Source organism: Triticum urartu, chromosome 3A, assembly GCF_056163025.1.
Source record: "Triticum urartu cultivar PI428250 chromosome 3A, HENAU_Tu73, whole genome shotgun sequence".
NCBI classification, from domain to species: domain Eukaryota; kingdom Viridiplantae; phylum Streptophyta; class Magnoliopsida; order Poales; family Poaceae; genus Triticum; species Triticum urartu.
Window position 1 is genome coordinate 504,230,257 of NC_141875.1, and position 27,988 is coordinate 504,258,244.

General features: G+C 48.2%; 4 protein-coding genes across 10 annotated transcripts; 2 read left to right on the top strand and 2 right to left on the bottom strand.

The window, feature by feature from the left end:
- Positions 1-2,121: 2,121 nt before the first annotated feature.
- LOC125544686 (protein LAZ1-like) lies at positions 2,122-7,900 on the bottom strand. 6 transcript variants are annotated; one of them, XR_015619200.1, is made up of 9 exons: positions 7,369-7,898; positions 6,968-7,278; positions 6,610-6,843; positions 5,922-6,355; positions 5,651-5,801; positions 5,116-5,248; positions 4,922-4,958; positions 4,744-4,818; positions 2,122-3,728 (listed from the first exon to the last, which is right to left on the bottom strand). XR_015619200.1 is itself a non-coding variant. In XM_087547484.1 (5 exons), exons 4-5 carry the CDS (start codon positions 6,081-6,083, stop codon positions 5,667-5,669), a joined length of 297 nt encoding a protein of 98 aa, XP_087403610.1. In that variant the 5' UTR covers positions 6,084-6,355; positions 6,610-6,843; positions 6,968-7,278; positions 7,369-7,898; the 3' UTR covers positions 4,825-5,666. The 6 variants fall into 6 exon arrangements, 3 of the variants coding, with proteins under 3 accessions (XP_087403610.1, XP_087403609.1, XP_087403608.1); XR_015619199.1 differs by having other exon boundaries at positions 5,116-5,801; XM_087547484.1 differs by lacking the exons at positions 2,122-3,728; positions 4,744-4,818 and having other exon boundaries at positions 4,825-5,801.
- A 592-nt stretch (positions 7,901-8,492) lies between these two features.
- LOC125548582 (uncharacterized) lies at positions 8,493-10,330 on the top strand. 2 transcript variants are annotated; one of them, XM_048712153.2, is made up of 2 exons: positions 8,493-9,017; positions 9,133-9,995. In XM_048712153.2, the coding sequence occupies exons 1-2, from the start codon at positions 8,698-8,700 to the stop codon at positions 9,173-9,175; spliced, it is 363 nt and encodes a 120-aa protein (XP_048568110.1). In that variant the 5' UTR covers positions 8,493-8,697; the 3' UTR covers positions 9,176-9,995. The 2 variants fall into 2 exon arrangements, with proteins under 2 accessions (XP_048568110.1, XP_048568109.1); XM_048712152.2 differs by lacking the exon at positions 9,133-9,995 and adding an exon at positions 10,023-10,330 and having other exon boundaries at positions 8,514-9,017.
- Positions 10,331-18,559: 8,229 nt separating this feature from the next.
- Positions 18,560-19,096, bottom strand: LOC147980284 (uncharacterized). Its single transcript, XM_087515545.1, has one exon. The coding sequence runs from the start codon at positions 19,094-19,096 to the stop codon at positions 18,560-18,562; it is 537 nt and encodes a 178-aa protein (XP_087371671.1).
- A 6,967-nt stretch (positions 19,097-26,063) lies between these two features.
- Positions 26,064-27,547, top strand: LOC125548583 (pathogenesis-related family protein). The gene is made up of 2 exons (XM_048712154.2): positions 26,064-26,411; positions 26,603-27,547. The coding sequence occupies exons 1-2, from the start codon at positions 26,265-26,267 to the stop codon at positions 27,239-27,241; spliced, it is 786 nt and encodes a 261-aa protein (XP_048568111.1). The 5' UTR covers positions 26,064-26,264; the 3' UTR covers positions 27,242-27,547.
- Positions 27,548-27,988: the final 441 nt, after the last annotated feature.

The window sequence follows — 27,988 nt, forward strand, 5'->3', positions numbered from 1 at the left end:
GCCCAATGGTCGACGCACGACACCCTCCCGGGTGGTGTTGGCGTCGACTATTGCAGTTGTGTTTGGTGTCTTGCAGTGGGGTGCGTGGATGGCGACAAGTAGTGACATTCCTCTTCTTCGACCACGTCAGATGATGTTGATGGCGCTGGGATCTAGCGGACATAGGGAAGAGCCCTAGCCGATGTGCCACAAAGCCTGGGTCTCGTCGCTTGTGGCGGTCCGATTCATCGGCTTGAAAAGCATCCTTGTATGTGAAGGTGCTCCTCCAGATCTGAATATGACGACAACTCTCGTATTTCTCTCGTGTTGCCTCGGTGACTGCGAAATATAATGGTGGATGACATTTCGGCGTGGCACATGATTCTCCCAGAGTGAAATTCTAGTTTTACTTCTTTTAAATAAAAGGCATCATGCCCGACTTAAAATTAATGGAGTCATCAACCGGCTAGGGGATACAATGGTGTTGCAAACATTGGTACAAACTTGATACAAAGAGTGAAAAGAGGAGGCATCTAGACCAATATGCTAACTAGAGAAGGTCACACACAGGTGCCACTAAAGACAATTACAACGCGTGCATAGGTCGAAGAGACACACGAGATGGAGGGTGACCGCGGGAATGAGCACCGTCGCAAGAGTCAGGACAACAGGCTGGGGACGGAGGAGAGACCACCATCTCTCCTCACACATTGCCGAAGGGGAGACCTCATCTTTGCTCGCCCCACTAGAGCACCACCACCGGCCAGCAAACCCACAACGCCACCTGACAGCGAACCACAACGGCCAGTGCGGGAAGGCGACCACACACCCACCACCAATGACATCCTGCGAAAAACACACAGCTGCCATGGACGCAGACAACTCGACGCACATCCATAACCCTCCACCCATCACAAGGCGGCATCTTCAAGAAGATCACGACGACGGAGCGCCACTGCCGCCTGGTCGCATGCATCCAAGGTTTTCACTCGGGATGAGGAGGAGGGAGGAGGGAAAGGAGGAATTCGAGCGCCCCCCTCGGGGAAAACAGGGCGCCACCATTGGCATCGAGGTCGACGGGAGGTCGACCGGGGGTTTCCCCTCCCAGATCTTCCCCCACCACGCCCACTGGCCGGTCTGGAAGCATGGGACCCGGAGACAGCCGGATTCGCAGCCGGCGAGGGCGGATGTGGCCGAAGCAGCGCGCCGGGATCCAGATCTGGCGCAGCCGCCGAGGCAGACCAAGCCGCGAGAAGCCACCGCCTCCCAACCACCGCCCACGTGACCGGGAGGGCGAGCCAACACCTGTAGTGCCACCCGCCGGACGAGGTCGCCGCCGCCTCAGCGTACCAAAGCTCCCTGACGAGACGCAGGCAGCAGGGACCTCGCCGCCACCTTCACCGGCAGCCACGCAGGAACGCCGACGACCTCCTCGGGTGGCGGCGGGGAGGAGAAGGAAGGAGATGGAGGCCTGGAGGGGCTAGGGTTTGACGCCCGCGAGGAGTGACCCGAGAGCAGGGGAGGGCGTCGGGCTTCCTCCTTTGCGTTTTTTTTCTAGTTTTACTTTCTTGTGAAGTCTTTGATGCAATATTACAAAACATCTACTCTATGTAGTACTAGTAAAACGCCCGTGCGTTGCTACGGGCTACGATTCACATAAATGAATCAACGAAACGATTAGGTCGTCTCCAAGGTTGAAGTTCCCTTTTCCCGCATACGTCCTAACGTGTAGGATATCAAACAAGCTTCCAGCAGGCTCCTCAAAATCCAACCATCTGGACAGTCCACGTCCGGACTATCTACCACATTGTCTCCAGCACTCGGTCCAAAAAAAAAACTCACCCCACAATATACCCTTCCCTTTTCCCGTCGAACCCTGCCCTTCCCGCTTGGTTTTCCGCCATAGCAAGACATTTCTCCCGGAAGCTCACTCCTTTAAAATCAGATGGCGCCCACCTCATCGTCACCATGGCACCCTCTGTCCTTCACACCATACTTCCGTACAGACAGCCAAGGAGGAGTCCCCCGCCAACCGCCCCGCTCTCCGCCTTGACCCCCTCCCCTAGTGTTCATGTCGATCCACTGCCTTGATCCCCTCCCCTAGTGTTCATGTCGATCCACCGCCGCTATCAAGGGGGACGAGGTGTGCGCCAAAGTAATATTCATCATATGAGATGGTACCATACTTTATAAGTTTGAATGTGTCGAGAGTTAGGTTTAAAGTTGTCGAAGACAGTTTTCCATTAGTTATCTTGATATAAATAGAGATCATTGATCACGCTTTTAAAAATCCTAAGCATTTGCATTGATCACAAATAACAGACCACATAAAACAGATGATTATATGTGTGAACCTCATGTATTTTCAGGACAATGTTGCAAATTGCAAGTGAATATTTTTTTCTCCCCAAGAGAATTTACACACATGCTTAGTAAGGCAACATCAATGTTTGATTCTACAACATTAGATGCGAAGACTGCATTCATACATTTTGAAGGCAATATTATTTCAAACTAAACAGATGCATCTTGGTTAGATTATTTTACCCTAAAGATTAATTCATTAATATCATCTTGTAGACCATCCATCACTTTGTTTTGTCCGCAATTTTAGTATGTACAAGTACACCATCCACATAATCAACAAGATACACTTGCACAGAACAGAACAAAGAAGACAAGTTGGGAGTTGAACATCTCAAACTGATAAGGATCTTGTATCTATTTTCTAAAATGATTCCTTTATAGGTAAATTTTATTGGTGACAAGATTTTGTGGAAGTTTTTTTCTAACTTAATCAAACCCTTCAGCAGCTGTTGCGGTTCTTATACTTCTAACTGAATGAAGGTCATCCAACTTACATCAGAAAAATGGGATGACGAAAAGACAAATTTGGTACCAAAATATTTGGAATTTTCTCGAGATAAATGTTCTTGAGAACCATGAAACTATGGCTTGATGGGTCCCTAAATTTAAGGAGCTCTTGCGGTGTGCACCACCAAACCAAGGCATACGACTTGCTGATAATAAAATTTAATCAGTACTAAGCATACGGTGTTCTGGCAGCACAATGCTATTGGTTAGTTCCAGAAAAGTTGCATATAGGAATGAAAATAATAACTCCTTATCACCCTATGTGTACCACTATCAGTCTGTTCATATTACCATTATTTTTCACAGTACAAGTCTATCAACACCAATTAAGTGTTTAGTACCAAATCTGCCCTCCTAAACAAGAAGGACGACTCCAAGCTCGTAATCTTGTAGTGGGTCATGTATTTGGATTATAAATCTACGAAAATAATAAACCTGTAAATATGAACAATGTTTTGGGTCGATCTATTTCTTAAGAAGACAATAAATAAAATCTACCAACATGTTATGAGAAACCCGACGATGCACTGCCTTCAAAAAAGAGTAATCAAATTAGCACAAATGAGGAAGACGGATAGCACAGACAACGACCACGACACGATGCATCACCTTGAAATATCTTGTTCATTTAGAAGTGGACGTGCCAGATCTACACTGGTCACTGGGTATAGCTAATTAGTGAAATAATCTTCAGAAATCATACCTGGATCAAGGGACAACAGCCGCTTGTACTGCAGCAAGACATCAAGTTCAACATGGTCGTGCTTGGATGCTCTCTTGTCTCCCTCAAAATATGTTTATCGTGAAGGATAACATGGTTGAGAACGTCACAAGATGTTGTGATGAGCTCTGCTCGATATATCTTAGTGAAGATCCTGCGGGCAAAAGGAAAGCAAGTTATCATATGAGGCCTGCAACTAATAGAACGAAAAAATAAATCTAGCAAACCTAATTGGATACTATGTGCAAAAATTAACAAATTTGCTAGCCAACGCCTCCACAAACATATCTGATGACCTATAGAAAAACATAATTCAGTAGTACTCGTGTGTGTTTTGTATTTTGTTATCGTCATAGGTAAAACTACCATAATCAAATCCTTAAAACAATCTGACATCCACATTCGCATGCATTATTTTTCAAGACAATGTTACTGAGCATCTTGTTAATTCAGGGCAGAAAGAAGTAAATCATATCAGGCGTGTTCTCACTCAAAGCTTCATACCGCACAACTCATACAGATTGCAGGGAGGTAGCAAAGTAGCTATGACAATGAAGAGCAGATGCGGGGAATATACAACAGCTTTTCCCCAAAAATCTAGACGTGTCACTTCAATTGCATGGATGGTTAACCTGCATGATTATATCACCAAAAAACCTCCCACGTACAGATGGGCCAATATGCCAGATTGGTACATCAGTTTAACATGAAGTTGTTCCACTGGGGTACAACTATATATTGGTTGTGAGGCCACCCATTCATGTTGAATGATAATATTCAAACAATTAAGATCATGCACAGATGCATTACCGGCAAGGTTAGTAAAATTCGGAATGATCCAGCATAAACGTAATTTTCATGAACATGCTTAGAAAATGATTATCATGATATATACACCTATTTGCTCTAAAAAACTTAAACCAAATGTGTCGTGGCACAAAAATGTCATAGTATGCTCCCAAAAATATTTATACATGGACACAGTAAGCTCTAATCAGAAATAACAAAACAAATGTCATCTGACGAAAAAAAACCATGGGAGGTGGGACGAAAAAAAACCCGGAACGGAAACTACCAACTGAGATATTATATTTAGTGGTATGTTAATCACTAAATACCAAGTATTAGACAATCTTGATAATTTGAAGTAACAGTAAGCAACTCCATACCTATTCGTTAATGTAGAGATGAACAATTGATTCAAGCAGACAACATAGAGTTCTTCCTTTAATTCAGATCGCCTCCTGTATTAAAAATGAACTATAGATCAAAAAATATGTAAGCTTGCTTGGCGAAGTAGCATGAAGATGAGATGATTCCACATTATTCTTAGAGATTCATGCATACCATAGAGCAGACCAAGAAGATTGGGACATGTCTTTATCTACACAAAGTGAAAAATATAGTTGGAAATGAATGATAAAAAGAGTTGGGCGTGAGTAAGGCTAGATGGTGTATCTACACAAAGAAAACTTACTTAAATGCCTAATTGTACATTCAATTTTGTTAAATAAAAAAGGTGTAAATAACAGAAGCTTTACCTATTAGCACAATGTTTGCAATTGAATTAACAAATGGTACTGAAAAAACAAATAATTTGAGTTTGGCCTGCAGCTCCAACCACTTCAATCCCTGGAAAGCCATCCAAACCTAATACTATTGGGTTATGGGGTCCTGCAATGTATAAACAAAAACACTTTGACGAAGATCGGCAAAAGATAAATCACATTTTACATTTTGTAGCAAAGAAGCGACATAGGCATTGGAGCCATCATTGTTTGTCAAATTAGCTAAGAACTATATCAATTATAACACATAACTAAACTCAAAGTACGATAAAAAAATCTCAGACTAAATTTGAAACTGTACCTTATAAAATAGTTAAAGATATCATTTGATAATCTTAAAAGAAAAGGCGGTTTGAAAGTAAAATCAAGGTATGAACAAAATATCGGACTAAATGTGGAAGATCACCTTACATTTTATGACTGAAAGGGGAGAAAAGTATCAGCAAATGATTTTGCAATTCAAAAGAAATCAACACAAAGATTACGTAAAAGCTGAAATTGAACCTACTGGTCCACGCCAAGAGTTAACGGCTGGATCGACCTCTCCCAGCCAACAACATTGTGACCGCGCACTTGAACAAGACATGGCATAGCCACCTTACCGACTCGATTGCGTATATCGGCACCATCAGAACGACGCCGACGAGGAACTTCTGCTCCTGGAAAAGAAGAAACGGAGCAGCGGTGAGTCCAAACACGAACACAGCTCCAGCAACAATTTACCCTGCTGTATAGAAAATAAGAAATTCAACACCGACTGATGATAACAAGCAACCGACCTCTGGGTTCTTGTAGGCCGAGAGGTGGTTCAAGAGCAAGTAGATGGACAGCGAGAGTGATACGGCGACGAAGAGCCCCGAGATTATCATGGCCCAAACTGGCAGCGAGTAGCTCTGGAGCACCAGTAGCAATTTGTCGGCCAATTCCATTGCCATTGCCATCGCGCCTGTCTGTCCCGCCACTTGGCTGTACTCAAGCTGATGCCCCCTCCTCTCTTGCGCCGCGGGCACATTCGTGATCAGGATTCACTGTTCCAGGTTGCGGTTCATATAGCATCATGGTCAGGAATTGGACCTTCCAAATGGAAAATTCCCAGTGATGCACAGCCCCCTGGCTGATACTGAAGTCGTTTTGGCGAGACCAAAAATGCAGAGTGGCGTGCCCTGTTTCTGTCCCTTCCTCCGCCTAATAATACTCGGCGGGATTCAGTCACCTGCAAGCACAAATTTAAATGGCGTTACACGAGGCAGCAAGTGCTCCGTCGGATCGGAAGGGAAGGGCCAGCAATGGCGCAATTTCGACTGGAGGGAAATAAATAAATAAACATGCTAGGAGCTCGTAATCGAAGAAGACAAAGCAGAGCCACCCTCTGTGTATTTTTTAATCAACTTCAAATAATTAATTGTGTTACCATTGGATTACATTTTCTTCAGGCGCCTTGGACAGTCTATTTCATTGGCAACCAACCTGAAAGTATACAGAACTGAAATCTAATGAATTTCAGCATCGAACCCCAACACAGAATCTGCTCAAGCTTGGACCGGCCATCCTGCTGCTCCTTTTTGGCTTTTGAACCACACGACATGTAGATACAGATTGACACCATTAATACGCATTCAGGTGCCATGTGAGATACCTCACACAATTGATCAAACAACCACCGGCAGCTTTGCATGTTGCCAAAGAACTGGATCTTTTCATCTAAGTAAATACCAAGACACAGTCAGAGCAATCTTGGTAGTAAGGCAATCATATATGTTAGAAACCCAAAAGTAAAGAGATCAGACTATTCTAAGGGAGGGCGAGATCTATGAAGATGGAGAACCTGATGATGGAGGATCAGGGCATCTGAGGGAGGCCTGACCTAGACGACGGTGAAGATCTAAGATGTAGTACCCGATCTCGGCCGCCTCCGCAAGTGTCGCTCCTCATCTGTCTTCCCGCTTGGCAGCTTCGCGGCAAGCATCTTTCTCCTCTGCGCACTCGTCCCTGCTCTCTTACTCCTCTCGCCCCCTCGGCATGCCAGGAGCGCGAGATGAGGTGGTAGCGCGGCGGGCGGGTAGAGGGAGGAGCCGCCGCCGCCGCCGAGATCCACATAGCATGACGGTTGTAAATTCCTGGTCAACATACAGTTTCCTATAGCCCAATTCTGAACGTGAGCCATATAGGAGTACAGTTCAGACACATTTACAGTTTAGAGGCAAATTAAACGGCAGAGGCACGCACCTCCATCGTCGACGGCGTCCACATCAACCCCTAGCTCCTCGACCAGGTACCTGCAGACCCGTGGCCTTCCCTTCCCGGCAGCGAAGTACAGCGCCACGAGACCTTGGTCCTTGGCCGCCTCCACGACCTCCCTAAGACGGCCCCTGCCCTGATCCAGATCTCTCACCAACCCCGCGACGCGACGAACGGGAGAGTCAGTGCTTCCCAGATCCAAACAAAACCCGCCCGGAATCGCCCACGTACTCTTGAAGAGGCGGAGGTTGCCGCGGCTCGCCGCGTGGAGGAGCGGAAGCGATCCGTCGGCGGGAGGAGGGGGCGGGCTAGGGTTTGGAGGGGCGGCGCGGTGCTTGGCTGAGGTGGCGGCGGGGTGACACCGCGCCATGGCTACCAGCGGTGGCGAGGTGGCGCCGTGGGATCCGCGGCGGCGATGGCGGCGTCCCTGTCGATCCCAGATCGAGGCCGCTGGTGAGAGGAGAGAGAACTTTTTTCCTTTGCGATTCTGAAAACCGGTGGACGAAGGCGTGGGAGCGGGATGTGACGAAACAAAACCGACGAAAAAAAGCCGACGAAAAAAAAACCATTGAAGGTGGGACGAAAAAACCCGGAATGGAGACTACCAAACATTAGAAGTAGAGATTGGTTGGTTTGATTTTTTTTTGCGTGGAGGGAACTACCTGAAAGGTGGGAGGGAGTACGAAAATAAATCATCTCGGCTGAGCGGGAGGTGGGAGTAAGTATCAAAGAAGTACCAAAAAAAGACCGGGTGAGGTGGGACGAAAATAAAACCCGAAACGCGACCTACCAACTAAGATATTAGGAGTAGAGATGTCTCTTGTGGCGACATAGTGTGTACTCTTTGTATTCCGTTTTTTTAATGAAATATATATGGTTACTTTAAAAAGAAACTCTATGTGCTGATGTGGCTGGCTGGAGGTGCTGCCAGCATAGTTCTTGCCCTAATATGCGTGGATGGCTGGATGGTCCATGACTTGTGCCGGTCAAGCATCAGCACTCCTGAGTCCTGACCACGTCGGCAACACAGCCACCACAGGTTGTCCGGCCGGATCGACGGACGCCTGGTGCTTGTACGGGCATACCGTGCCGAGCCGGCAGATAGGCCGTGATGAGTGATGAACTGATTTTTTTTTTGAGGGAAGAGTGATGAACTGATGACACGCGCGTCGTGTGCAGGCCGGCTCGACCCAACTCCCTCCCGCGTCCATAGCGTAGCGACGCACCCAAACCGTCCCGCCGCACGCACCACGTATTATCACACCGCCTCCTGTTCCCGCCGCAGCCCCCGCGACCGACAGCTTCGCCCCGAGAGCGATGCGGCGAGATGCGGCCGTCGCGCCCGCGGCGGTCGTGACCTCGCCGCAGATCGCGGCCGGCGGGGCGGAAACGGCGAATGCCGAGGCGGCGGTCATCGACGTCGACTCGGCGCCAGCGCCAGCGTCGGCGGCCATCGACGTCGACCTCGAAGCGGGGGGCGCGACCCACGGCGTGGCGTGCCGGATCTGCCACCTCAGCCCCGAGGGCGGCGACGGGCCCGGGTCGGAGGTGATCCGGCTCGGCTGCTGCTGCAAGGAGGAGCTCGGCCACGCGCACCGACAATGCGCCGAGGCGTGGTTCCGGATCAAGGGCGATAGGTAAGACCTCCCTGGCTCGCTCTATCCTCTGCTGCGCCGTGTTGCTCGCTTGTTTCCAACGCGGTACGAGTTGTCGCCGAAGTGTATGCTAGCTGCTTGTTGTAATTCCTTGCAGAATGCCGTACAAGCGCACCGGGCGTGTGGCTTCTCCCTCCTAGGCCAGGAGTTGCCGTTTTATAAATGTGAATGATCTTGAAGTTAGCAGACTAGAAGTCAGGAATACAGTGCTCGTTCTGAAATCTGAATGGCCATAGGGTCAAAATTCTATGTTATAGAGGGGAAAGCTTCAGAGTTCATAGGGCAACATGAACAGTTATCGCTATTAGCCACTGAGCCAAAGTTGCTACGAGAGAAGAGAATGTAGCGATCTTGCTTCTTTGATACGGCAAAGTTTTAGCGTCTTAGGTTTGGCCGAGCTTCACTCGCTGTTGCTTTTTGAAATGACGATTTAGGTTGGACTGGACGTTCGGAAAATGTCTGGGGTGTTGCTTGGTAGCCACCTCAGTATAGAATCTCTTGTGTTTTTTTTTTGTGTGTGTGGAAGGGTTATTGTCCTGAATGAAGCAAAGGACTAAATTCGTTCCTTCTGGATGCTGGCTGGGATTATGCTTTTCACCCTCTTGTATGTCGTGACTATCTAAGCCTTTATGTCACTCTCGACATGTGAGTGGCTTCCCTTTGGCATTGACGATATGAGATATTTTTATCAGATAAACCCAATTGTCTTTTTCTCTTGGCTGGGTCAAATCAACCAACTACCAGGGTCTCTGCAGTTATTCAAATTCTCATGCTTTAACAATCTTGTATCAACCAAAAAAAATCCGTAGGCGAACCAAACCTTTTACATTTAATTCAGTTAGCATTTTTCTTAGCAACTAGCCAACTACCAGGGTCTCTGCAGTTATTCAAATTCTCATGCTTTAACAATTTTATCAATTTGTCCTGTGATCTCTCTGAAACTTGCATCAAGTGGCTAAGAAATGCAAAACTTTAATTACTACACAGGCGCTGTGAAATTTGTGGTTCAGAGGCCAAAAACATTACTGGCGTGGAAGTGAAAAAATTCATGGAGGAATGGCATGGGCGAAGAATGGCAACTAACGGGGCTATGGTAGAGAGGGAAAACACTTGCTGGAGGCGGCAGCCATTTTGCAACTTCTTGCTAGCTTGCTTACTGATTGCTTTCATGCTTCCCTGGTTTTTCCGTGTAAATATATTGTGAGTTATGCTGCTGGGACTGGGTCATGTGGAATCACGCAAATTGCACAGAATTTATAGGCACAATCACAACACAGTTCCTCCTTTTCTTTTTCCTTCAAAATTGTCCATCTGGGTATTTGTCCTCTTACATTCATCACTTAAAATCCAAATACCCCTGTTTGATAATAAATGTTTATTTGAGATTCTAACATAATAAAATATACTCCCTCCGTTCCTAAATGTAAGTCTTTTTAGAGATTCCAATAGGAGACTACATACGAAGCAAAATGAGTGAATCTACACTCTAAACTACGTCTATATATATCCGTATGTAGTCCATAGTAAAATCTCCAGAAAGACTTGTATTCAAGAACGGAGGGAGTACATCTGAATCAAAGACGCCTAAGGGCATCTCCAACGGCAACCCGCAAAAAACCTTCCGCATCCGTAGCCGCATACATCTGGCCTTCTGGATTTTTTCCCAGTCTGCCCGATCAAGTAGCCGTATGCAAAGGGCACATAAGTTCAAATAGCTGCATGCAGCACTAGTTAAAATTTAAAAAAGTTCAAATATTTTAGATCCCAACATTGTTGTCCCCTTTCACCGCCCATTGATGCTCAATTAGATCTTCCTTGAACTGCTCGTGAGTTGGTCGATGCCAAATTTGTTGATGCATTTGAATAAACTCCTCGAATGTGGTTGGATTCTGGTCCAGAAGTTGGATAGGATCATCCATGTTCTCAAATTCCTTGACGATCATGTTGTGCATGATCACACAACATGTCATCACCTTCCACAAGGTCTCCAGATCTCATTGTTTTGCAGGTCCACGGACAACTGCAAAACGGGCCTGAAGAACTCCAAATACCCTCTCGACATCCTCGAAATAGGCTTTCGCCCCGCTTTATAGATAAAGCAAAGATCCATACAACCAACATCCAGATAAGCCATAAAGGCGACGACTGGGGCAACAACACAATAATGCCCAAAGAGAAACATAAGAGAAAAGCAAAACAAGGCCACCTAGTGGCTGTCTACGGGTGAAGCTAAGCTGACGAAAGCCGACGTGCCGAATCCACGAGCGCATCCAACATGGTGTCTAAATGATCACAATTGTGCTGCCTAGTAAGCGGGTGCCATTGCTGCATAAAAGCAAGGAATTTGAACAAAGAGTCAGCTGCCTGCCTAGGGAACACCTTCTCAATCACCAATTTATTTCTTGTCATCCAAAGAATCTATGACATGGCCACAAAGATCAGCCAGAATATGCGGCGGTGTCGTCCTGACATGGTAGCCCTAGCCTGGAGGAAATCCACGAGATCCAGGGCCTCCCAGTCGGGGCCTAGTGCCTCACGGACGAACTGCCAAAGGACCCGAGCCGCCGTGCACGAGAATATGATATGGGCCACAGTCTCAGGGACCCTGCATAAAGGGCAAAATCCATCCCCGAACCCTGTCGCTTGAGCACCTCGGTCCACAAAGGGAGGTGATTTCTAAGAAGTTGCCAAACGAAGATCTTTATCTTCAAGGGCATGGGGGCCTTCCACAAGTTAGCTAGCCAAGGGATAACGAGGAGGCGGCCTAGAGCCTTGTATGCGGATTTGACGGAAAATCACCCCGAAGGTGAGAGCCGCCACGATACAGTGTCCGGATAGTCCGGCAACACTGGCTGCAGAGCTGCCAACAGTCTAGTACATTCGGCATGCTCTGCTTGCCCAAACATCCGGGGGAACCGGATATCCCATTGTCCCGATCGTGTTGCCGCGGAAACTAGGATAGATGGGTCCGTGCAGATAGAGAATAGGGTAGGGAAACCTACCCCAAGGGGCTCGGTACCCATCCATGGGTCTAACCATAATTGGGTCCCGTCCCCATTACCTATAGTGAAGGAAATCCCAAGGAGGATATCCTCCTTGATCTTTTGGATGGATCGCCAAAACTGGGAACCTCCCGGTCGGGAGCATGCCAGGAGGGGTTCTTCCCTTAGGTATTTTGCTTGAATCAGCCGTAGCCACAACCCTCCCTCGCCATGCATGATCCGCCATACCCATCGTAGCATAAGTGCAACGTTCATGCAACGAGAGGCCATAATGCCCAGACCACCATGGTCCTTGGGCCTGCAGATATCTGCCCACTTAACCATGTGATACTTCTGGCGGCCGTCTGCGGCCTGCCAGAAGAACCTCGTGAGCTCCTTATCGAAGGAGCCATGGACGCCCTCCGGTAGGATATACATCCCCATCAAGAACATGTGGAGAATTGCAAGGTTAGCAGAAATAAGGATCGATTTACTTCCCTTGGATGTAAACCATCCGCGCCAGGGCTCGGCCTGCGTCGCCACTCGTTCTACCAACGGATCGAAGGCACTCATTAGAATCTTCGAGTCGGCCATCGGCGTTCCCAAGTAAGTGATGGGAAATGATGCCAGTCTACAGTTCAAGTTATCCGCAATCCATTGTTGCTCATCTGTCGGGAAGCCTAAAATCACGACCTCGCTCTTATCAAAGTTGATCTTAAGTCCTGACATAGCCTCAAAGCAGAGGAGCAGGAACTTAAGATTCACTATGTCAAGGGCCGACCCTTCCACCATAATCATGGTATCGTCCGTATATTGGAGGTGGGTGACCCCACCCCCTGGGATCAAATGGCCAACAACCCCTCATATGTGGCCAGACGCCCTAGCTTTATCCAGGATGCCTTCCAGGGCGTCAACGGCGAGGTAGAAGAGGAGAGGAGAGATCGGGCCGCCTTGCTTCACTCCCACAGAGGACGTGAAGAAAGGCCCCACCTCGCCATTGATATTGATCGCAGTCCTACCAGATCGGACCAACAACATGATCCAGTAGCACCATCTGTCATCAAAGCCCCGACGCTGAAGTACCAACCTCAAGAAGGACCAATCCGGATGATCACAGGCCTTCTGGAAGTCCAACTTGAGGAAGACACCCTTATGACCACGCGTCCTGACCTCATGAATAATCTCATGAAGGGCCAGAATCCCATCATGGATCCGCCGCCCTTTCAGAAAAGCCGTCTGTAGGGGGTGATCCAAGTACTCTGCTACAGGGGCTAGATGGGTCGCGCACACTTTTGAGAAAATGCGCTCAAGCACATTAATCACCGTGATAGGTCGAAAGTGGCGGATATCTGTAGCCCCAACTATTTTGGGGATAAGGGTGATGACCCCATAGTTTATTCGGGACATGTCAAAGGTTCCAATATAGAACTCATGGAACATTGGCATGACCGGTTTCAATACGTTCCAGAACTTTTGGAAGAAGACCACTGGCAAGCCGTAGGGCCCCGGGGCCGACCCCGCCTTCATAGAGGCGATGGCCCTACCCACCTCTTCCGGGGAGAGTGGGATTGTAAGCTCCTGTAATGCCCTCGATGCGGCTATATCTCCCACGTGTCGAAGCACGACTTAGAGGCATAACCGCATTGAAAGCAATGTCGCAAGTGAGGTAATATTCACACAACCCATGTAATACATAAGGGAAAGAGATACATAGTTGGCTTACAATCGCCACTTCACACAATTACATGAATAAAGCATTACAACAACCAGATACACACAAGGTCCGACTACGGAACCAAAATAAAAGAAGACTGCCCCAAATGCTACACAGATCCCCGATCGTCCCAACTGGGCTCCACTACCGATCAACTGAAAAACGGAACAACATAACAAACAAGGTCTTCATCGAGCTCCTCCTTGAGCTAGGTTGCGTCACCTGCACGGTTTTATCGGCACCTGCAATCTGGTTTTGGAAGTATCTGTGAGTCACGGGGACTCAGCAATCTCACACCCTCGCGATCAAGACTATTTAAGCGACTAGCATATTTGGTGGAGCTGCAGCAAGCGACTAGCATATATGGTGGCTAACATACATGCAAATGAGAGTGAGAATAGAAGGCAAAAGCACGGTCGAACAACTATGATCAAGAAGTGATCCTAGAACAACCTACGTCAAGCATTACTCCAACACCGTGTTCACTTCCCGGACTCCGCCGAGAAGAGACCATCACGGTTACACACGCGGTTGGTGCATTTTAATTAAGATCAACTTCAGGTTTTCTACAACCGGACATTAACAAATTCCCATCTACCCATAACCGCGGGCACGGCTTTCGAAAGATCAATCCCTGCAGGGGTGTTCCAACTTAGCCCATCACAAGCTCTCACGGTCAACGAAGGATATTCCTTCTCCCAAGACATTCCGACCAGACTCGGCATCCCGGTTACAAGACATCCTCGACAATGGTAAAACAAGTCCAGCAAAGCCACCCGGATGTGCCGACAAATCTCGATAGGAGCTGCACATATCTCGTTCTCAGGGCACACCCGATAGGTCAAGCTACGAGTAAAACCAGCCCTCGAGTTGCCCCGAGGTGGCCCCGCAGGCTGCCCATTTCGGACCAACACTTGGAGAAGCATTGCCCCGGGAGGGGGGGGTTAAAATAAAGATGACCCTTGAGTCTGCAGAACCCAAGGGAAGGTGGTAGGTTGTTAGTGCAAATGGTAAAACCAAGGTTGGGCCTTGCTGGAGGAGTTTTATTCAAGGCGAACTGTCAAGGGGTTCCCATTATAACCCAACCGTGTAAGGAACGCAAAATCCGGGAACATAACACCGATATGACGGAAACTAGGGCGGCAAGAGTGGAACAAAACACCAGGCATAAGGCCGAGCCTTCCACCCTTTACCAAGTATATAGATGCATTAATTAAATAAGAGATATTGTGATATCCCAACAAAATATCCATGTTCCAACAAGGAACAAACTCCAATCTTCACCTGCAACTAGCAACGCTACAAGAGGGGCTGAGCAAAGCGGTAACATAGACAAACAACGTTTTGCTAGGACAAGGTGGGTTAGAGGCTTGGCTTAACAATATGGGAGGCATGATAAGCAAGTGGTAGGTATCGCAGCATAGGCATAGCAAAAGAGCGAGCAACTAGCAAGCAAAGATAGAAGTGATTTCGAGGGTATGATCATCTTGCCTGAAATCCCGCAAGGAAGAAGAACGAGTCCATGAAGAAGATAAACAGACGTAGTCGAACGGTTCCTCACAAACGCGACGTTAACGAAACCAACCCGAAGAAGCAACACCGGAAAGAAGCACACAACATAGTAAACAACCAACACATGAACATGGCATGATATGCGGGATGCGGTATGCGGTGCATATGCATGATTTGAAAAAAAATGATTGAACCTGGCCTCAACTTGGAAATCCAAGAGTGCCACTGGAAAGAGGAGTTGATTTCGGTCGAAATCGATATAAAGATCACCGGAATCGGATGCACGGTTTGGAAATGGCAAGCAAAACAAATATGGCACCGTTCTGCGATAATCAGCACGAGACCATCTAAATGCATCAAGAACAACATGCTACTGCACTCAAACATGACAACAAAATACATGACAGGGATCCACTCATGATGCCTGACAAAATATGAACACTGAGCTACGGCTAATTCACTCATTAACAGGTTCAAACAAGTATGACAAAAGTGCAAATGATAACATGTTTTAGACTGTGAAATTAACAACATGTCAGGAATTTATCATCAGGAAGCAATGTTTAGAGCACGATAACTACATGCTACAGGGACATATCATGGCAAAACAAGGCATGGCATGAAGCTACTCTAAGCACATCACAAAAGTCCCTTAGTGACCATGAGCCAAAAGGGATCAGAAAATACAATTGCAAGCATGTGAACATAGCAAAAACAAAACAGATTCAGACTTAGTGAAAAACTGGAACATGGCAAAACAGTTAACAGGTAGGCATGTTTACGAGCTTGATGCACTCACTACAGAACATGGCATGACAAACTAAGCATACACCCATCAAGAAGACATGGCATAGAAGCTAGACATGGCAAGAACACCATCATAGCATGCACGGAGCAACAACAACAAGCTCGGCAAAATCGCTAAACATGTTAACAATCTGCCAGGAACATTTTATAGCAAAAGTAGAGCTCGATTGACTCAAGCTAGGGTGCTCCACAATTGCAAACAAAGACATGGATGGGTAGAGCACCACAATATTAACAAAACATCATTACTGATCATACTCAAAAGAGGCACAGATCACTAGGAAACAACATGAACATATGACATAAAAATAATGACATGCAAGGACTTAGTGAAATTCTAAGTCCCTGAAATCGGCATCATCGAGTAAGCTACTTTGCATGCTTGTGCTAGTCACCACAAAGATCACAAAAATACATGGCATACACCCCTGTAAAAATGGCATGGCATATAACAAAACACAAGTAGAGCTCAGGATCATAGCATGCACACATCAATCATGGCAAAAATGACAAAAGGCCATTTGCTGAAACAGATTTGACATAATCATCACATAGCCCTCTTCCAACAGCATTTCGGGCATCAAGATGAGCTCAAATGAAAATGATGCAATGAGATGAAATGATGTACTCGTCGAGACAAACATTTTGATATGCTACACGCACGAATCGGAGCTACGATGAGGAAGTTATGGTGCGATGAATATGGGCATATGAATCTGGAAACTTCGGGGACTTGGTGGAATTTACCTCCGCGAAAAGTCAACGCGGGATGAGGATATCCGGGACGAGGGGGCCGTTTGGATCGCGGGATTGGTGGATCTGATCCAATCTTTGGGATCTCGCCGGAGTACGTCGCCGGAGCAGACGAGGAAGGAGGCCGGAGGCGTGGGGGCTCGCCGGAGTTGCGGGGAAGCTTACAGGGGTGCGGGATCCGGACGGATCTCGCCGGATCCGGCGCCGGTGGTGGCGGGGAGGCGCAGGGCGCGGCGGCGCCGGTGAGGCGGTGGAGGAGCGCGCGGCCGGAACAGTGCAAAGACGGGGCGGCACGCGGCGACGCTTGCCTGCGAAGGGCGGTGGCGCGGTCGCCCGAGGCGGCGAGGCGTTAAGGCGGCGCGGCGATGTGCAGGCGCGGCGGTGGCCGGCGACGTGGTGGCGGGGAGATGCCGCGGCGAGGCGGCGGTCAACGCCGGCGAGGTGGCGGAGCATGGAGGCGAGGCCGGCGAGGTACGGGCTCCCTCGAGCCCGGCGCGGCCCGGGGCGGGCCGGATCTGGGCACGGCGGGCCTGCGCGGTGGAGAGAGGCGGCGGTGACAGGTGGCGGACGCGGGTTGGAGGAGAGCGGCGGCGGGGCTGAGGTGGCGGTGCGTGATTGGTCCGGGTGATGTGGCGGCGGGGTGGACGCGTCCGGCGGCGGAGTGGACATGTCCGGCGACGAGCGGGGGAATTTTTAGGGTTTCATCTGCGCGAATTTCGGAGGGGGTCACATATTTATAGATAGAGGGAGCTAGGAGAGTCCAAATGAGGTATGGTTTTCGGCCACGCGATCGTGATCGAACGCTCTAGATGATGGAGGAGGTTTAAGTGGGGTTTGGGCCACTTTGGGGGGGGTGTTTGGCTGCAACACACGAGGCCTTTTCGGTCCCTCGGTTAACCGTTGGAGTATCAAACGAAGTTCAAATGGCACGAAACTTGACAGGCGATCTACCGATAGTAATCCAAGGCCGCATGACAAGTCTCGGTCCAATCCGAAAACGTTTAACACTCACACACGAAAAGAGGTAGAAAGGGACACCGGGTGACATAGGAGCGCCGGATTACAAAACGGACAACGGGGAAAATGCTCGGATGCATGAGACAAATATGTATGCAAATGAAATGCACATGATGACATGACATGCAATGCATGACACACAAGCAATGACAAGGCAACAACAGTGAATAACTGGAAGACACCTGGCACATCGGTCTCGGGGCGTTACAGCTCCGCATTCTCGCTTTCAGAGACTCTGTCCGCAGCTGGCCAGAAGTCCTCCGCCAGGGACACCCCATCCCGGGATTCCGCCGTGAAGAGCTCCTTAAAGAGGAGTGAATGTGGGATCTAATCTCGTCCGGGTATTGTAGGAGGGTGTCCCCCTCCCAGAGACACGGGATGGAGCACTTCCTACAACGCCCATTGGCGATCGCCTAGAAGTATGCGGTATTGACATCACCCTCAAGCAGCCACTTCTGGCCCCCGTGTCGTTGCGAGAATAGCTCTTCACCCTTGAGTATCTCCATCAACGAGTATTCAAGGGCGTACCGCCGGAGCCAGTCATCAACCGAGAGGCCGGTCGAGTCGGCCTCCTCATCTAGGGCCTTAATCTGGTCCAACAGCTCCCCTTTACGAGCCCGAAGGTCCGCACCAAGGTTGGCTCCCCACCCTCGCATGAACTGGCGGGGGGCCTTGCTGCAGTGATGCCATATGTCCGTGGCGCAGAAAGACCTTGGCGGAGAAGCCATGACTTCAGCCCACTAGTCCCGCACCATTTTAAAGAACCCTGGCTGCAATAACCAGGATGGCTCGAAATGGAAGTGTATCGCCCATGGTGGCTCCCCTTCCCCAGAGGAGAATAGCAGGGGAGCATGGTCAGACCCAATCCGCGTGAACCCCCAAAGCGAGCAAAGCGGGAACATGACCTCCAACTGTACAGACACCAGGACCCTATCCAGCAAGCTCCGGATCGGGTCCGCCTGCTTGTTTGTCCATGTGAATCTAGCCCCTACGCGAGCTATCTCCCGTAGGGCCATATCCGCAATGCAGTCCTTGAACATGCGCATGCACCGCCGGTCCACGTTAGGGGTGCTCTTGTCAGCCTCAATCCGGATCAGGTTAAAGTCTTCGACCACCACTACCGGTGTAGGGCAGCGAGCGACCTTATCCTGAAGCTCAACCAAGAAGTTCGCTGACCGCCCGTGATCAGCCGGGCCATAGAAGATGATCACCTCCCAGCTGAGGTTTAATCGCCGGTCAGTGACGGACATGCTCAGGAAGAATTCCCCTCGGTCCATATCCTTAACCAAGAACAGATCCTCCCGAACCCCCAACAGGATGCCCCCAGAGAGCCCTGTCGCTGGCAACCATTGCCAGGCAAACGGGTGTCGCGGGAGTCCCTGAAGCTCCTGGATGGTAAAGTTCCTTTCTAGCTACTTCTTGTCTTTGGGCAAAGTGAGCCTTTTTCTGGCCAATTGGGTTTGAGATGGTGCCGACAAAGGTAGCCCATGGAGGATAGATACCGTCAACCAAATAGTAGCCCATGTTGTACTCATGTCCATTGACAGTATAATGGCAAGGAGGAGCTTTTCCTGCAGCCAGCCTCACAAACAACGGCGATCATTGCAGCACATTGATGTCGTTGTGAGACCCGGGCATGCCAAAGAAAGCGTGCCAAATCCAAAGATCATGTGATGCAACTGCTTCAAGAATGATTGTGGGCTTCTTAACATGACCTTGATATTGCCCTTGTAAAGCCTTCGGGCAATTCTTCCATTTCCAATGCATGCGGTCAAGAGATCCAAGAAAACATGGTCACCCCCTTGCTTCTGAGATTGCCAGGAGCCTCTCGGTGTCTGCCATCGTTGGTTCTCTCAGGTACTGAGGTCTGAACACCTCGACCATGGCAGTTGCAAACCTGACCATGCATCTTCACATGTGCTCTCAGACATCCGTAGGTACTCGTCCTACGAATCAGTGGCCGTGCCATATGCAAGCATCCGGAGTGCGCCCGTGCACTTCTGGTAACTAGAGAGACGATCGTTCCCACGACATCCTTCTTCAAGATGAAGTAGTCATTGTAGGATCGGACGCCATGATACAAACGATCGAAGACAGTCTTGCGCATTCGAAAACGCCGGCGAAAATGGTCAGCGAATAGTGCATTGGGGGCAAAGTAGTCGGCCATTGTGTCAAATGCCCGCACGCCCTGTTGCGGTTGAGCACTCGATGATCCTTGATCGAGCCCTTAAAATTGAGAACATGCTCCTCCGCATGCTCTGTGTCTTCAAGGACCGTCTGCATCATTGTCGTCTTATCGAAGTACTCCTCCGACGAGCCGTCAGAAGAACTCAACATACTGCTCGTATATGTACTCCAAATCGAAATCCATTGGTACAAACAAGAAGGGACAACTGTTTTCAGCTCCGGTGATTCATCGAACAATTGTCGTGCATGGTAGAGGATGGTACCTGGCGGGGCGGTCGGAGGACAGGGGGTTCAACGGAGACGGAGGAGAAGCGGCGGGCAACCCTGCTGGATCGCCGGAGGTGATGGAGACGCGGATTTCCAGCAGGGGTGTGGCATGGTGGCCGGGATGGTGGAGCGGCGGCGACGGCAAGAAGGAAAGAAAGAAGGAGATAAAATGGGAAGGATAGAGTCGCGGGGTTCGGGAAGGGTTTTGGGTGGGCCTGGGGTGTCGGATTCGTACGTTTTGCGTGTCCGGACTCCCGCAAACCTCCCCCACTTTTGTCTCCGTTTTGTGGTAGAAATCGCGTTCAGACCGCCCCGCGGACCGATACATGATCGCGTAGGATGGCTTCCACCGTCTGGACAGCACGGTCCGGATGGTTGCGGGAGTTTTAAGTGACTGGTTTTTTAACCTTATACTCCTTTCGTCCGAAAACACTTGTCATCAAAATGGATAAAAAAGGATGTATCTAGACGTACTCCGTCTGAAAATACTTGTCATCAAAATAGATAAAAGGGGTGTATCTAAGACGTATTTTAGTTCTAGATATATCCCTTTTTCCATTTTGATATCAAGTATTTTCGGACAGAGAGAGTATGTTTCGGTCATGATCAACTGATCAATAACGCATCTTTCTTGAGGATGGTATGCTCCTTACGACTTTTCACCCTTTCTTCTTTATTTTATAACCACTGCTGACATGGGCAGCAAGATTATTCCACACGTGAAAGCGAGGTATTTGTAGTAGACGTTATCCAAATGTCATACCTTCTTGCTTGCCAAAGATTTGGACTCCGGTAAACATTTTATTAGATGACGTGCAACATTCTGGTAAGCCTTTCATTAGCTTGTTGACTCTGTTTAACATCATCTCAGCTTCCAAGTTTTTGTTGTAAGCCAGGAAAACTTACAGGTTCTATAAAGTTTAAAGAGTCTGGGAGGTGTGCCTAGTGAAAAGTTCAGAAGTCTTTGTTCTCCTCCTGGCATTTGATGTGTAAAACCATTTTTACCGTCCTTGCATCAGAAAATATGTTTACACTAAGTCACACTTATTCCCACCTCCTAGGTACTCCTCTGGACGCAAGTGTATTACTCCCTCCGTTTTAAATATAGGCCCTTTTAGAGATTTTCATAGGGACTATATGCGGATGTTTATAGATATATTTTAGAGCGTAGACTCACTCATTTTGCTTGTATATAGTTTGTATTGAAATATCTTAAAGGGCTTATATTTAGGAACGGATGAAGTACCTTTTAACTTTTAAGCGTGAAATGAAACAGACCTCAAGCTCCAAACGAGACGAAATGAATTTATAAGATCTTTCCAACAAGACATGGACGCTTCGAAATGCTTGGGGCTGCAACAACAGAGACATGCACCGCCTGTTCCCCACCCTTGTAGATCACACCCTAGACGAGTTGAAGGCATGAAAGGAGGCCGGTACGGTGTACATAGCTTTTCCTGAGTAGTTAGTTTTTTTTTTGAAACGGACCGAGTAGTTAGTTTAAATCATCCTTTGGTTTGGTGTAGTCAGTGTGATTGCATGGCATTGTCGAGGACTCACTTGCCAATCTATTTGTTGTCTTCTGTATAAAAATATGACAGTACAATCATTGGCGTACTCTGAAAAATATAGTTCTTCCCCACAAGACAAACTAAACTTATACTAGTTCGAAGCGACCCTCGGCGGATTCCGTTACCATTGATGACGGAATACGGAGGTTCAAACACGCAAAGCAACGTATAAGATACGGAGACTAGCTGCTTGAGGCCCCAGCTTATCCATGTTCGTCCATTTTCAGTTCATGTCATCTTGCAATCAGCTCGAGCGCCACTTTGCTTGTTCCAGCGGCAACGCGAAAGAGGTGTCGTCATCCTGAGAATAAACAACATGGTCGTTCTCCCCGTCCCCGTCCCGGCTAATGTGCGTACGTAGCTGCAAGGCAGTCATCGCTCTTGTGCTTGGACTTGGATATGTTTGTCAACGCAGTAGCCGTCCACCGCCAGCTCAAACTTATCTCTTGCTTTTTCAAAAGAAAAATATTTTATCTCCTGCAGAAGATGAAGATCCTCGTCTATACGCTGCAGGAGCATTTGTTGCCCCTCCGTACGTGGCACACCGCCGACGATGGTGGCGTCTGTACGTGCATACATGCCACATGCATAAGTCGTTTACAGGACCCAACCAAGCAATCGGTACGTGTGGGCGTGGCTTGAATCATCGGCGCTGCGGCGAGATTCCCACAAAAACCGATGCCCATGCCGGCTCGTCGGAACCCCAAGCGCCCGTACTACGTACTTGCCCCAACACCACGGATTTTGGGCGGTTCAATTTTCCGTCTTGTTTTTATGGGATGAAATTGGGTATCACGCGGGTGTTAAACCAACTGAGGATGGTCATGTGCTCAATCGTACTCTCTTCGTCCGAAAATATTTGTCAGACAAATGCAGTGGCCGAGCTAGAAGCAGGTTATGCCGGGAGTTGTGCTATGCTGAATGATAAACTTCTATAATTTTCTATACTTTGTACAGAAAAATTACAAGGAAAGTTGTTACTGGGCCTGAGGCTATAGCCCTAGTTGTCCCAGGCCTGTCTCGGCCAATGGACAAATGGATGTATCTCTTCATATACGTACGCTTATACACCAGCGCAGGGGCGGAGCTACATGCACTACTGGGGGCTGGGGGTGGGACCCTTCTATTAGGGATAGGGTGGGACCCTTCTATGAAGAAATCAAAATCAAAGGCCATATTCCAGAACTGATGAAGAAATAATGTGGTGGCAGCGGCCTAGTGTCCAATGGTTGGTTGAAGGAGATAGCAACACGGCTATTTTTTTCACAAGAAAGCGAGCAATTAGCGAAAGAAAAACCGGGTTGAGAGGTTTGCCCGGCCGGATGGATCGTTTAGTAAGGATCAAGCTGAGTTTGATTTCATGAATATGATGTTTTATAGAAGTCAGTATATGTCCGAGGGAACCATTGGCATTGAGGAGGTTTAATCATATGTGCCTTGTAAAGTTACAACTGATATGAACCAAGCTTTGTGTCCTACGTTTAGTGGAAAATGGAGTCAAGCAAGTTTCAACGCATCCTCAGTTAATTCTTACTCCCTCCGTAAACTAATATAAGATATTTTAGATCAGTATCAATCCAGATTTAAATTGTGCGTTCTTTGTTCCCTGTAGTACGTGTGATCGGATTTACAAACAGTGTGGCACCGAAAGTGATTTAGTTGCTTGATAGATCCTGCTTTGTTTTTACCGAGGTAAAGGGGCCTTTTTCTTTGTCGACAAAAGGGTAAAACGACATAAAGGGGTTGCGGGTGACCGGTATCATTGTAGCCGTCAGGGGCATGCTCCTTTTTTTACTAAATAATGAGCTCAAATTGAGCTACGTACAAATGTTTGCTTGTGAGAAAGTGATCAGGCTTGTACTTGTTAATGAGGCTTAGCCGCCGGCCAGGTAGATATATTATGCACTCAGAATGTCAGATGTCCTCACGGGCCTCGTACTCCGCAGAGATGCTTAGTGGCCGGGTGCATATTATATCGTGATTTACCATCAAGAATATGATAGAATCTGGCGATGCCCATGCATGTGGTTTGTGCGTGGGTAGCAACTGGACGGTGGATAGTATGGCTATGGCGGCTTAGGTTCTGTTGGCTAGCGGCGAGCGGGATCAGCGTGGGTTGGACAACGATGATGTCGATTGTCTAACAGTCTAGGGAGGTAGGAGTACATGTTTTAAGGTGGCACGATAGGCTGATAGACTGTGAGCCTGTATCGGATCTCAGATCTATTTGGACCTTTTGGTTGATAAGGGCGTCTACAATGGTAGACTCTCATGCAGGCACTTACAGTGAAAAAAGAGAGCAGAAAATTGAAAAAGAGCTGGGCGCTTTATCCTCCAACGCAAGGCGCTAATCATAGGGATCAGCGTGGGTTGGACCACAATGTTGATTGTCGACAATCTAGGGAGGTAGGAGTGCATGTTTTAAGGTGGCAAGATAGACTGGTCGACTATGAGCCTGTACCGGATCTCAGATTTATTTGAACCTTTTGCTTAATAATATGACTGCATGTATCATTCTGATGCAAAGCAACAGAGACGAGGCTGGGGATAACCATTCTTATAAAATAAGATAAAAATAAGATAGACCGATAGAGGTAGAGGCGATAAAACCAAATTGCTAGATAATTCAGTAGCTAGGCTCATCCTTCCATTTCGAAAAGAATTAGCTAAACTCGGCCCTAATTTTCTAGTGGTATTCGGTCTTCGAGCTGCAATCCTTTTAGTGGAAGCCAGGGAGTCAGGGAGTCTTTGGTTACTTGGTCTATACGATGAAAGATGGTAGCTCGGATATGTACAATCGGTTTGGATGGCGGTCCAGTAATAATAGGATAGGTGTTTAGTCATCTAGTCCTGTTTTCATCTGCTGTGGCACTTTTTACTTGTTTTTTTACCTTTTCACCTCTGAGCAAGCTTATTCTGAATCATAGACCTTTTGGATACTTTGATTCATAAAGGGGCTGTCATCATCTGATGCAGAGGCCGGGGTAATCTTCTTTTCTAATAAAAAAACTTTTTAATGGTATTTGGTCTTCGAGCTGTAGGCGGTACAAGGCTAAGGTGAGGAAGGTGGTGTGGTCAGGCATAAGAAGATGAAAAGCTGAGTTAAGTTTGCGTTAAGTGATGTTCCCCAATCAATTTGAGTAGCCATTGTCAGGAAGCAAAGGGTCAAAAAGATTCTCGGTCAGTTAAATAACCCCGGTAGTCAAGCCTTGAATACTTTTACCCCACCATAATAATAATAATATAATTAACATCTCAATCATACTCATCTAACCATTCTCCATGCTTCTAGTGCTACGACTACGAATTAGCCCGATAGCAAGCAAGGAATACTGATCCCTAGTGGCTCCAGTACACCCTATCCAATGAACATCCTCGAGAGACTGAGCCGGCATATCATTTTAAGATTTAAAAAGAAGTCATCGTAGGCGCCTCGTCGGTTCCTCTGACCATTCAATCACAACTTGGTTCGCTGTTTGACCCTATTTTTAGTGGTACTAGACAATTGCATCTGTGCTGCAGTAAGGTTAGCTTGCAATTGCGCCGCCATTGTTTATACATTTATGATGTTAAAGATTTAGTGAGATTTTTTATGTGATATAGAAAAAAAGTGGGACTTTTATATTTAGTAAACATTCATATTAGTTTATCAAAGGAAATACTACGTTTTTATTCGGCATGTTTAGTAAACATTGATCAAATGATCTTATATTTAGTAAACATTTATTAGTCTAGTAGAAACCCAAAAGATAAAAGGAAGAAACTTAAAACAGGGAGGGGGCGGGGAGAACGTAGGGCGGTAAGCTTAACAGGACGAAATAACTTTATCTTTTTTTTTTCAGTGCGTATAAGGGGAGTTTTGGTCTTGAGTTTTAGTGCCTTTCTTAGTAGAGGGGTAAGATGAGGAAGGTGGTGATCACCCATGAGAAGCAGATGAAGCGCTGAGATAAGTTTGCGACAGTCAATTTGGGTGGCCAAGGTCTAGAAGCGAAGTGTCAAAAAGATTCTCCGTCGGATAAATAACCTCTGTAGTCAAACCTACATTTCTTTTACTCCATCAATCAAGACAGTAACAGTAGTAATATATCTCCACAAATTGTCTAAGCAACCACTAATTCCCGAGTGTTTTTTCATCGAAGAAAAAGTTTAAGGCGGGTAACAATGGCCTGGCTGGCAAAAGGCAAAAGACATATATACACGCGCAGCATCTACATTGGTTTCCTGAGGGAAAAACGTTCATCTGTCAGATAAACAAGCCTGTATACCCTCCGACGCACACCTTTAAAAACCCCACCCACCCATCCAGCCATCCATAATTGCATTCAAAGGCGAGCGTGAGACTACCCACAGCACTCAGCACTCAGCACCTTCGTCACCATCCGTTGAGTGTCTCAGGCTCTCAGCGTGCGCGTCTGATCTGATGGCGGCACCGGCAGGAGATTCCTCCGGCGGCGACAAGTACAGGTCTCACCTGGCCGGCGAGGGCGAGAAGAACACCGTGTGGCGGCACGGCGCGCCGCCCACGTACGACGCCGTGAACAGCCTCTTCGAGGCCGGGAGGACTCAGGTATTTCGTCGTCGATCTTCAGTTCGTCACACGCACGCGCGTCCTATGTCCGTCGTGTGGAAGGAACGCCACGCTTCTTGTTTTCTGCGACGGGGAAAGAACGCCTCTTTGTCGCGGCCTCGCGGCAAACCGGTGGCCGCATCTGCATGCACCGGTGCGTCACACGCGTGTTTCTTGTCCCTTCTTTGCAGGAGTGGGCGAAGGGGTCGCTGGAGGAGACGGTGCAGAACGCGATCAAGACGTGGGAGATGGAGCTGTCGCACAAGGCCCGCATCGGGGACTTCAAGTCGGTGAGCCCCGGCCGGTTCACCCTGTCCGTGAACGGCGGGCGGGCCCTGACGGGGGAGGAGACGCTGGCCATGGGCAGCTACAACGCGCTGCTCGCCAGCCCGATCCTGCCGGCCACGGGCGCGTACGACGCCGCCGCCGAGACGTTCGAGTCCTCGCACGACCTGTTCCGCTCCGCCTTCCCGCGCGGCTTCGCGTGGGAGGTCGTCAAGGTCTACTCCGGCCCACCGGTGATCGCCTTCAAGTTCCGGCACTGGGGCCACATGGAGGGGCCCTACAAGGGCAACGCCCCCACCGGGGACAAGGTCGAGTTCTACGGCGTCGCCGTGCTCAAGGTGGACGAGCAGCTGCGGGCGGAGGACGTGGAGGTGTTCTACGACCCGGGGGAGCTGCTCGCGGGGCTTGTCAAGGGCCCCAAGGAGGAAGACGAGGAGGCGGCGGCGCTCGCCGGGAGGCTCCGCGAGGCGGCTACGGTGTCGGCGTCAGGTGCCGACGCGCAGCCGCAGGCCTGCCCCTTCCTTGGCTCTGGAAAGCAGGGGTGATCGAGTGGCCTCATCCAATAAAACGTGTCGAGCCTCCAGTCTTCAGGGGGTTGCTGTTGCATCACTGTTTCGCAATCAGAAAGATCTTTTCCGTCAGCTTTGGAGACCAACTGAAAGCTCAGTTCAACGTGTAATCGTACTGTGAAGTGCTTGTTGTTTGGTTGGAAGTTGTTGGGTCAAGATCAGGATCGATCGGGATCGGTGAGTACAGCTCTGTGAAGAAGTGGTTTCTGACGTGCTAGATGATTGATTGCTGCTTGAATTAAACTGTTTCTTGCACACACACACAAAAGATCTTATTTCATATTTCCTTTATGAAATAAATTTATGCAACTTTATGAACAAAAATAGTGATGTTGCACGTGACAGACCTATATGTAGGTGCCACATCAGTCAAAACGCTAATCAAAACCACTCCGCCGAACTTGCCCGTGGGAACTGAACCTTAACCTTTCAATCCCGGGAATCGATACCCTTTGCGCACTGATCCCGATCGATCCCGGCCCTGGTTGATGCACGGGGAAAAAATCATTACCAACTGGGATTATAGTCTACTATCATCGATTATAATGGCCCACATGTTATACTCTCTTCGTCCGGAATTATTTGTCGTATAAATGGATAAATATGGATGTAGACTAAAACATATCTAGATACATCCATTTGTTTCGACAAATAATTTCAAAAGGTGGGAGATCTTCATCCTCGTTGTCGTAGAACTGATTACATCGCGCATGACGACAAGGC

Bases quoted from the DNA above. Each gene is read 5' to 3' on its own strand.
- LOC125544686 (XM_087547482.1), bottom strand. From the start codon at position 7,750: ATGGCGCGGTGTCACCCCGCCGCCACCTCAGCCAAGCACCGCGCCGCC. The intron at 7,279-7,368 runs GTGCGTGCCTCT...ATTGGGCTATAG, and splicing joins GGACGCCGTCGACGATGGAG to GAAACTGTATGTTGACCAGG.
- LOC125548582 (XM_048712152.2), top strand. From the start codon at position 8,698: ATGCGGCGAGATGCGGCCGTCGCGCCCGCGGCGGTCGTGACCTCGCCG. The intron at 9,018-10,022 runs GTAAGACCTCCC...ATTACTACACAG, and splicing joins TTCCGGATCAAGGGCGATAG to GCGCTGTGAAATTTGTGGTT.
- LOC147980284 (XM_087515545.1), bottom strand. From the start codon at position 19,096: ATGGACCGAGGGGAATTCTTCCTGAGCATGTCCGTCACTGACCGGCGA.
- LOC125548583 (XM_048712154.2), top strand. From the start codon at position 26,265: ATGGCGGCACCGGCAGGAGATTCCTCCGGCGGCGACAAGTACAGGTCT. The intron at 26,412-26,602 runs GTATTTCGTCGT...CCTTCTTTGCAG, and splicing joins TCGAGGCCGGGAGGACTCAG to GAGTGGGCGAAGGGGTCGCT.